This window comes from Scheffersomyces stipitis, chromosome 1, assembly GCF_000209165.1.
Source record: "Scheffersomyces stipitis CBS 6054 chromosome 1, whole genome shotgun sequence".
In the NCBI taxonomy this organism is placed as follows: Eukaryota; Fungi; Ascomycota; class Pichiomycetes; order Serinales; family Debaryomycetaceae; genus Scheffersomyces; species Scheffersomyces stipitis.
The window spans coordinates 2,182,547-2,193,574 of record NC_009068.1 but is presented as its reverse complement, the minus strand read 5'-3'; the positions used below and the strand labels follow the sequence as shown (position 1 = coordinate 2,193,574).

General features: G+C 41.2%; 2 protein-coding genes across 2 annotated transcripts; both read left to right on the top strand. All coding sequences in view use genetic code 12, as the record gives it.

Moving 5' to 3' along the window:
• Positions 1 to 889: 889 nt before the first annotated feature.
• On the top strand, positions 890 to 1,903 carry MDHM (NAD-dependent malate dehydrogenase; the record flags this gene model as incomplete). The annotated part of the gene is made up of 1 exon (XM_001386968.1): positions 890 to 1,903. One exon carries the CDS (start codon positions 890 to 892, stop codon positions 1,901 to 1,903), a length of 1,014 nt encoding a protein of 337 aa, XP_001387005.1.
• A 969-nt stretch (positions 1,904 to 2,872) lies between these two features.
• PICST_86741 (chromosome region maintenance protein 1) lies at positions 2,873 to 6,866 on the top strand. The gene has a single exon (XM_001386967.1). The coding sequence runs from the start codon at positions 3,312 to 3,314 to the stop codon at positions 6,555 to 6,557; it is 3,246 nt and encodes a 1,081-aa protein (XP_001387004.1). The 5' UTR covers positions 2,873 to 3,311; the 3' UTR covers positions 6,558 to 6,866.
• The last annotated feature ends 4,162 nt before the right edge of the window (positions 6,867 to 11,028 follow it).

Sequence of the window (11,028 nt, the reverse complement as noted above, 5' to 3'; positions counted from 1 at the left end):
CGCTACAAGAATGCCTCCCCATATATAATGTAGCTACTAGTTGGTCAAATAGATGCCGACAGTTAACGACAGCTAATTGGTCTGTCTCATATGCTAAGGACTACGGCTGAAATTTCCTTTCCTGTGAAAAGTTGTGGCACTTGAACGACCAACCGAAACCGAAATGAAGCCTGCCCCGGCAAGATTAATTGAGTACTATAATTACAGAAAAATCAGAACAGAAAATGGACTACTAATCAAAAATGGAATGTGAGCTGATTGAATTGCCATCCTATTGCCAGGGTACCTAACGGCTGCTAACCCAACAAAGAGGAGAATCTGGCAGTATGCTCACAAACTTTAGTCACCGTGGCTCTTACATCCAGATCACTACCCCAGATTTCTGATGTAACCAAAACCCGGCACCGCTAAGTTAACAAAATCTTCCCTACTTAATTCACCACTATTAAGGGCCAGCTTCAGACAATAGAATCTGACATAAGACTAGGACGACCCCACCCCGGCGGACTTTTGATCTAGAAGGTGGGTCCCGAGATTACCCGGCCCTGCCGCGACGTGTGCTCGAATCACCACCAGGGCAAAGTCCCTTAGTCCGGACATTAGAAATCACGTGTTGTGCCATAACTGCCACCATAAGCTTTTGCTTGTGTTTCTTCCTGCATATTATAGACTATGGGGTATTGCCTAACAAAACTGGACCACCCAAAGGAGGCCCCTCATCCCCTCTCTGGGTTCTGAAAAATACCCGATAGCCATATATAAATAGGAGGATATACCACTCAATTTTCGAGGCAGAAGCGGAAGTTTTAATTCTTTTTTTCTCCAGTTATTTTGTTGCTGGATCTCTCCATCACTTCTCTTTCTTCCAACTGTCTCATATATTCACATCATGGTTAAGGTCGCTGTTTTAGGTGCTGCCGGTGGTATCGGTCAGCCATTGTCGCTTTTGTTGAAGTTAAATCCCAACGTTGACGAGTTGTCGTTGTTTGATGTCGTCAATGTCCCAGGTGTCGGTGCCGACTTGTCCCACATAAACTCGGACTCCACCACCCAAGCTTTCGTGCCTTCTTCTAAGGAAGACAAGACCGCTTTGGCTTCTGCCTTGAAGGACTCGGACTTGGTCATCATCCCAGCAGGTATCCCAAGAAAGCCAGGCATGACCAGAGACGACTTGTTCAACATCAATGCCTCCATCATCAAGGGCTTGGCCGAAGGAATTGCTGAATCGGCACCAAAGGCCTTTGTGTTGGTTATCTCTAACCCTGTAAACTCCACCGTGCCAATTGTCGCTGAAACCTTGAAGCAAAAGGGTGTCTACGACCCAGCCAGATTGTTTGGTGTCACCACCTTGGACATCGTCAGAGCCAACACCTTCATCTCGCAATTGTACCCTAAGGAATCTAAGCCTTCTGACTTCAACATCAACGTGATTGGTGGCCACTCCGGTGAAACCATTGTGCCATTGTACTCGCTCACCAACTCCAAGTCGTACTACAACAAGTTGTCTGCAGACCAAAAGAAGGAATTGATCCGCAGAGTGCAATTTGGTGGTGACGAAGTCGTCCAAGCTAAGAATGGTGCTGGTTCCGCCACATTGTCTATGGCTTACGCTGGTTACAGATTGGCTGAATCCATCTTGAAGTCGTTCACCTCTTCTGAGGAAATTGTCGAATGCACCTACTTGAACTTGGATTCGTCCATCAAGGGCGCCGATGAAGCCAAGAAGTTGGTTGACGGCTTGGACTTCTTCTCCTTGCCTGTTGTCTTGTCCAAGAACGGTATTGCTGCTGTTAAGTACGACATCTTGAACCAGATCAGTGACGAAGAAAAGCAATTGTTGGTTGTCGCCAAGGATCAATTGGCTAAGAACATCGCCAAGGGTGTTGAGTTCGCTACCAAGTAATCGGTCTATTTATTAGAGTAGAAAATAAAACCTTTGATAGGAGCCACCAAAAACTGTAGAAGTGTAGAAAATAATAGAAGCTATATACTGGAAAATAGAACGTTCCAAAGGGTCTAAATACTCGAATCAAGGTCATTTCGGACCGAGAGAAAAGACTACTTGTAATCTGATTTCGCAGCAATTCTCAATCGTTTGATTCCGTCCAGAGAGACGAATTAAAGTCAATTCAGTCAAAAAAGAGCCAATTGTTCTCGGTCTCTTCAATTGTTGAGAAAACCAGTGGTGCTCTATAGTCAGCCTTTGAACTCATATAGTCAGCTGGCCCCGAAGCTAGAATATTCGGTACAATATATCTTCGTATATATGTCACGTGTGGATGTTGATTCAATTTCAGCCTCCTTTTGGAGAAGGACAGTGCCGCAGCATTAAGAATCCAAGAACGACCAGGTCTATGACATCAGCTCTAGCTGAAAGTGAAACATTCTCCGTGCTGGTAACATGGAGCGAATGACTGACGGGATATAGATGTAAGGTAAGTTAAGTGTGAAAACTTGCGGCGTTGGAGTTTATAAATACAGTTTTAGAATTACTAACTGTTCAATATTTGCACATTTTTGCATCCGAATACAGAAAATATAAGAATTGTATCAAATACAGTGGCCAGATTTCGTCATGACAAAGAATACGAACACCCGCACGTAAAAAAAGAATAAGTAAACAAGAGGAGAAACTCAATTGCACAGAAAAATCCAGCTCTACCTGCCCGTATGTAAATTATATAGCCATTTATTATATTTACTAAGTCAAATAGTCTCCCTCTAATAAAGTCAATTTCATCACTCGCATTTTTTGTTTACTCGCACTTTTCGCACACCTGCACACAGACCAAACGCTCTCATATACTCAAGCCCAAAAAATTTGTTATTGACCAGCAACTAACAGATATTCTAGTGTTATTCTCCACCAGAGTCCATTTCAAGGTAGTCGAATTCGCCCCAAAAGCTGTTTGTGAGTGAGAGAAAATCTGCCAATCACACCGTGCGCCTGTTCTGTCCGTCTCTGAGCTGCTCGTGTCCCCACTTGCACCCCCTTTACACCGCACACTATTTCTCCCCGATCCAGAAAACACTTCACAAATCTCGCCAAACAAATCCATCACCTTTTTCTTTGTGCTCACCAAAAAGCTGTAGCCCTGCTTTTACCGTTGATTGCCATCACTAAGATAGTGTTAGCTGTTAACCGTTATACTCACTGCTAGGAACTGTTTATTATTCCCTTCTGTCAAGTTTTCAGTTGATTCTACTACTCTTAGTATTATTGCTGAGAATTCGTGATTTTCCATTAGAATTACATTTGTTATTCGGTTCTAGACTAAGGCCGATACAATCTTTACCTCGCCGTTAAGAAAATGGAATCTGTTCTCGACTTCTCGAAGGAGCTAGATATCGCTCTCTTCGACCAGATCGTCGATTCCTTCTACAAGGGCTCTGGAGCTGATCAGAAAAATGCCCAGGCCATCTTGAACCAGTTCCAGGAAAACCCAGAGTCCTGGAAACGTGCTGATCAGATTCTTTCTTCGTCTAACAATGCTCAGTCTAAGTACATTGCCTTGTCGTGTTTGAATAAGTTGATCCAATATCGGTGGAAAACAATCCCCGAAAACGAACGTATCGGAATCAGAAACTTCATTGTCAATATGATCATTACTTTATGTGACAACGAAGAGGTTTTTGAAACTCAGCGTGCCTTGATTAACAAGATCGATTTAACATTGGTTTCCATCTTGAAACAGGAATGGCCACACAACTGGCCCCAGTTCATCCCGGAAATCGTTTTGAGCTCACGCTCCAGTTTCAACGTCTGTGAAAATAACATGATAATCCTTAAGTTGTTGAGTGAAGAAGTCTTTGACTACAGTCAAGACCAGTTGACTCAAGCTAAGGCTCAAGCCTTGAAAACGTCTATGAGAGCCGAATTCGAAGAAATCTTCAAATTGTGTTACGAAGTGTTAGACAAAACCTCTAAACCATCATTGATCACCTCTACTTTGAATGCGTTGTTGAAGTATATCCACTGGATTCCTTCTAACTACATCTTCCAAACTAACTTGTTGGATTTGCTTTCCACCAAGTTCTTGGCTCCAGCCGATACCAGAGCGATTGCCCTTAAATGTTTGACGGAAGTGGCCAGTTTACAATCGCCAGGAAACGAAGAAAAATTCGTCTTGTTATTCAAGAACTCCATGGAGCAAATCTACAATATCATACCTACCACTACAAACTTGAAAGAATCGTACCAAGTAGCCAGTTCCAACGATCAGTCGTTCTTACAAGATTTGGCCATGTTCTTGTGCACCTTCTTGGGAAACCACTTGATACCATTAGAGCAAAATGACTCTTTAAGGGACTTGTTATTAAATTCATTATTTTATTTGCTAGAGTTGTCGAGAATTGAAGAACGAGAATTGTTCAAGACCTGTTTAGACTTCTGGAGTTCGTTTGTTCATGAATTATTTATTGAGATACAAAACTTACCCAAGTCGGAATTGACTCCAATGTTACAACTCCAATACGGTAGTACATTAAAGACTTCTGGTGGAGCTCCAGATCCAGCAGCCTTAGCCAAGTTCCCATTGAGACAACACAAGTACGCCAAAATCTTGTCCAAGTTGAGATTAGTAATTATTGAGAACATGGTCAGACCAGAAGAAGTCTTAGTTGTGGAAAATGACGAAGGTGAGATTGTCCGTGAATTCGTCAAAGAGAGTGATACGATCCAATTGTACAAATCTATGAGAGAAGTTTTGGTTTATTTGACCCATTTGAATGTTGTTGACACTGAACAGATCATGAGCGAAAAGTTAGCAAGACAAATCGATGAAAGCGAATGGTCTTGGCAAAACATCAATACCTTGTGTTGGGCTATTGGTTCCATTTCGGGTACAATGAATGAAGATATGGAAAAGAGATTCTTGGTCTCTGTGATCAAAGATTTATTGTCGTTGACCGAAATGAAAAGAGGTAAAGACAACAAGGCAGTCGTAGCTTCTAACATTATGTATATTGTTGGTCAATACCCTCGTTTTTTGAAAGCCCACTGGAAGTTCTTAAAGACAGTTGTCAACAAATTGTTTGAATTCATGCACGAAACCCACGAAGGTGTGCAAGACATGGCTTGTGATACTTTTATCAAGATCACCACCAAATGTAAGAAGCATTTCGTGGCAGTACAACAACAGGAGCGTGAAGCATTCATCAATGAAATTATCCGCAACATCCAATCTATCACAGAAGATTTACAACCTCAACAAGTTCACACATTCTACGAAGCTTGTGGTATTATTGTCAGTGCTCAAACACAGAAAGATGCCAGAGACAAATTGTTAGGAGAGTTGATGGCATTGCCTAATATGGCTTGGAGCTCTATTATTCAACAGGCTGGACAAGACCCACAATTATTGACTAATACTGATACCGTCAAGATCATTGCCAACATCATCAAGACTAACGTCGCTGTCTGCAAGGCATTGGGACCTGGATTCTACTCACAATTGGGATTGATGTACGTGGATATGTTGTCCTTGTACAAGGCAGTTTCGTCCATGATTTCAGACTCCGTAGCAAAGGACGGATTGATTGCTACCAAGACGCCAAAGGTAAGAGGTTTGAGAACCATCAAGAAGGAAATTTTGAAGATGATTGAAACCTATATCAATCAGGCAGACAACTTGGAAGAAATTGTTCGCGACTTGGCCCAGCCATTGTTTGCTGCAGTTTTGGAAGACTACAGTAGCAACGTTCCTGATGCAAGAGACGCTGAAGTGTTGAACTGTATGACGGCACTTGTTTCCAAGGTTGGCCATATGATTCCAGAAGGTGTTGTTCTTATTTTACAAAACATTTTTGAATGTACATTGGATATGATCAAGAATGATTTTGTTGAATACCCAGAACACAGAGTAGAGTTCTACAAGTTGTTGAAGGAAATCAACTCCAAGTCATTCCAAGCTTTGCTTCAATTATCAGGTGATGCTTTCCAATCGCTAATCAATGCAGCATTGTGGGCATTTAAACACAACAATCGTGACGTCGAAGACAACGGTTTATCATTGACATTGGAGTTGATTGAAAATGTCGAAAAATTGGGTGATACTCCTTTCACAAAGGCATTTTACACAAACTTCTACTTCCAAATCTTGTCTGATACACTTTACGTCTTTACTCAACCTGACCACAAGGCCGGATTTAGATATCAATCACAATTATTGGCTCAATTGATCCATCTTGTCCAGGATGATGTGATTAAGTACCCTTTGTACACCTCTGAACAAGCCCCCGAAGGTACTTCTAATTCTGCATACTTGAAGCAATACCTTGCACAACTTTTAGCATCTGCATTTCAAAACTTGCAGAAGGAGCAATTGGTCAACTTCCTTCAAGTTTTGACGACAGTCTACAATGACATATATAAATTCAAGGCTACTTTGAGAGACTTCTTGGTGCAATTGAAGGAATTCGGAGGTGACCCAACAGACTACTTGTTTGCTGAAGATAAAGAGATCGAAAGACAAGAGCAAAATAGACTTCAAAGACAGAAAGATTTGCAAGTCGGTGGGTTGATCAAACCATCCGAAATGGACGACGATGAATTATAGAATTCCTTGCCAAAAATTCTCTATCTGCCATCCACCCTGTATCAATAGTTAATTGCATAATGTTAGGTATACTAACATTTCAACCCGTCCCACCTCCACTACAACTTCTTTAACTCATGGATAGAAATTTGGGGGGTGTACTTTTTTTGTCTTCCCAAGTAGGGGAAGCTGATATTATTTTTGAATATTCTAAATCTTTATCTTTGATTATGGAGATGGGAAACCGTCTATACCATTCTTGGTTCCGTCACAGATTATTACACTAATATTATAAATAAATAAATATAAATAAATAAATGAAATAAGTTTACGACAGTGCCTATGAATTGTATATAATACCACCATTTCTAGGTTACCTAAAGTGTTATACCTGTGAACAGTAGCCATATTGGTAAAGATCGCCGTTTATAGCTTATATGGTCTATCAGAGGTTACCCGGCCGCGTTGAATTCCAATTCGCAAATGCACGACCGATAGAAATATTTGAAGAGCAAACTTCGAATTTATAGATATTTTCCTTTTTCTTTTCTTCTTTATCGCCAGGAGATCAATTTCAAAATCGTACATGGTTCTTGCCTTTTACCAGAACCATCCGGGAATTGTCTTCAATACAAATGGTGTATCAACTAGTTTTTGGAAACCTTTCCACTTCAAATCACAGTTTCTGTATTTGGTTGTGGTGGTAGACATGCCCATAAGTCCGGTAGTGATAATTGGAATGTCGTTATTTTCAAATTTGTGTTTTGTGGACAAAATATAAGTTTGAAAGTAACGATGTGCTGAAAGATCTATACCATGTATTCAGACAGCCTTCGGAAACATGAGTTGGCAGTTGAGAAGCGTGGTTATCATCTTAGTAGAGAACAGTATTATCTCTACATTGGTCGGTTATATGAACGTTGCACAAATGACTACTGAAAGACATGAAGAGAAAACACTGCTATATTGTCCTATCTGCCAATGGCCCTTCTGGTGGTGTTTTGTCACAAACTCTTGATGCTCCAGGGAATAAGGTAGAGTTCGGCTATCTGCTGTTTACAATTGTCTTGGTAAAGCCTCCGAGCCCTGTCTTTGAATTACTAACTTTTCAATATTAGATACAATCTGTTTGTACAGAAGTGATCCCCAAAATAAACGTGGTTAACTTTATCATTGAGGTTAACACTGTTACTGTAGTTAGGTCACGAAATTTTACTTAATATCAGTACAAGTAAAGCGCAACACTATTCATTATTTACCTCATTAGCCTCTAACTCGACTCTGCGCTATCAGTGCAAGTTTATTTGTAACATCATGCAAAACTGATTCCCCTAGAACCGTATTCCCAGGATTATCTTGCATTTGCATGAAACTCTAGCATGTAACGGCATATTGGTGCATTTGATTGGGTTCCAGTACAGAGTAGTTGGAATTACTAAGGGGACTACTAGAGCAGAAAATCATTACTATTAGGCAAACGTATCTTTGTAATGGGTACCTTTTCATGGTTCACCATAGTAAAAATTTAAAGCTAGTAAAACAAATCTGTCAGATTTTCCACGGCGAGAAAGTGTTAACTTCGATGAGAACACTCTCTGTCTTGGTGTTGTCAGGGTCATAATTGGTTATCTCATGGATGAGTAGTTCAAGTCCAGACATATCCCGTTAAGAACACATTCGGGCGAACCGAGTGGTGCTAGCCTCGTAAATTCCACCGACACCTCAGAGTAGTACTCACAGGATGCCATACCAATGAGACGAAATGAGGGTGAGAGATTGACGAAAGTTGAAAGGTTTAATGGACGCCTTCTTGTCTCCTGAGCAAGGCACTGTGTTCGCTTTTCAAAATGTGATTATTAGGTGCTGTTGTTGTTTTCGATTGCTGCAGATCGTTTCTGGAGGCGAAACTGTTTAACTGCCAATCCTCCCTTCGCTAACACATTAGATCTGACATATAGACGAATCTGGCTGTCAAATAAAGATCGTCATGAGAAAAAAAAAATCGTGATTAGATTGCGCAGATGGACTGATGGATTTGCGTAATTTTTTGGGAAATTTTGGGGATTCCGCAGTCCAAACTATTTCTTTTGTCTCTCGGACATGATGAATGCATGAATATCAGCTTCCAGATGAGCTGCATTTCAGTACGGAACAATTGGCTTTCATTGATGCGCGCCGAGCAAAAAATCGTCAATGCATATCACGGAAAGTTCCCCGAAGTTAGCCAGACCGAGGAGCCTATTGAGAGAAACAAAGCGGCAGATGATATCATCCGCTCATCTGCTTTTCTTCTTAAAGACGTGATATGAATCTCAGTCTAAGCGAAAAATATCCGCAACCCAATAATAAGATTCTGATTCCTTGCGTTGTAGAAGAGTTTCTTGTAGATCTTCTGATGCGTAGACGAAGACGACCTTACCATCTTTCTGAAGGATTTGTATTCCCAGTATAAAAATGGCTGCTTAAATCGAGCGACAATATTCATCTTCGAAGCACTTCATTCACTTTTAGTACATCAAGGACGTTGTCGAAATGTATTTTACAAATTGCGCACGTAAATTCATTACTTGGCTAGTCGAATGGCTCTTTTAATAACGTACATTGCAAATCTTAGCATTGTACAAGTAGATTTATTTCTCGTAAGTTCTCGGCAAGGCCAATACTTGACAGATGCTGTCATCCAATTCAGAACAATTCGGATATGTGTTTCTAGAATGTGGTGTTCTCCACCAATTGGGCATTCAAGTTGTCCAGTCACCTGTGATCTAATGAGGCTAACAATGGATACCAATGCAGCTGCAATAATTAATACAATACTACGCCCCATCCTTGGCACTTTCTGTATGAGAATGAGGTAGCAAAGCCGCGGCTCGATGTACATATTGACATCACAAAATATTATGCAAGCTTAAATGAAAGAACTCACATTACGGAGCAAAATCAGTAGATTATCAGAGACTTCGAGCCGGCTAAGCACAAACCATTACGTAGCCAATATATGAATTATTGTATAAATATGCGGATTCTCCCGAGATAGATTCTATAACCAAACGCAGTATCATATATCTTAGATAAATTATAGTTTTTGCACCCATATACACTATGTTGATCATATTACTATATGCAATCCTATATATGGCTGGCCTCGCAGCTGGCACATATCTTCCTGCTACTACTATAACATTGTGCGGAACACAAGGTATTCTTCTTGGAAGTCATACTGTAACACAACCTACTACTCCCGGTCAGAGCACACTCACTGTTCATGTTTCATTGTATTCATATCACGCTTCATGTAGATCCAACTTATATACTACCACTACCACGTCATGTAATACAGTGGCTTCGTATTCAACTGTCACAGGAACTGCCAGTACAGGTACAACTACTCGTACTCGGACTAATACTGTATACCTACCATCAAACACATACCGTTGCTTGGCTGCTACTACAGTGATGGTTAATACGTGTTCGGGTACAGGTTCTTCTTCAACAAGAATTGTTACGCCTTCTCCTACCAGCGCAGCAACCGCTACTATTACTTATAAATTTGGAACCTCGCACAGTTCTTGCGCTCTTGGTGCCGTTACAGAATACTCGTGTGTGTCTTCAAGCACTGGAGCTACAACCACTATTTCTTCATTTGGCCAAACTACTACTGTTCAGATTGGTATAGGAACGGGTACCTCAGGTAGGTGTAGTCCTACTACGACCACCACGATTCTGACATGTACCGATTCTGTTAGTGATGTTACTGAATCCGGTACCATTACATTAGATCAATCAACACGTACGAATACTGTATTTTTGTCAAACGGCCATGAAAGTTGTACTCCTGCCCAAACTGTTACACTGACTATGTGTGGAACTGAGGGAACTGATGTTACTGTTGCATATCCAACTCTGTTCGGTGATGAGACAGCTTCTGTTGACCTCTGGTTATCCTCAGATCACGAAAGATGTGTTCCAACTGCCACTACTACTTATTTTACATGTACCGACATTGATGAGGAAGTTTCTAACACAGGTGATATTACTATCGATCAAGAGACTCTTACGGTAAGCGTCGAGCTCCCATTGACACATGCAAGTTGTAGCGCCACCATGACTGTTACACTGACTATGTGTGGCACTGAGGGAACTGATGTTACTGTTGCATATCCAACTCTGTTCGGTGATGAGACAGCTTCTGTTGACCTCTGGTTATCCTCAGATCACGAAAGATGTGTTCCAACTGCCACTACTACTTATTTTACTTGTACCGACATTGATGAGGAAGCTACTATAACAGGTGATATTACTATCGATCAAGAGACTCTTACGGTAAGCGTCGAGCTACCAATGACACATGCCAGTTGTGTTTCAGAACCAACCGAACCAGTTGACCCTACAGACCCAGTTGATCCTACAGACCCAGTTGACCCAACCGACCCTGTTGACCCAACCGATCCAGTAGACCCTACAGACCCAGTTGATCCTACAGACCCAGTAG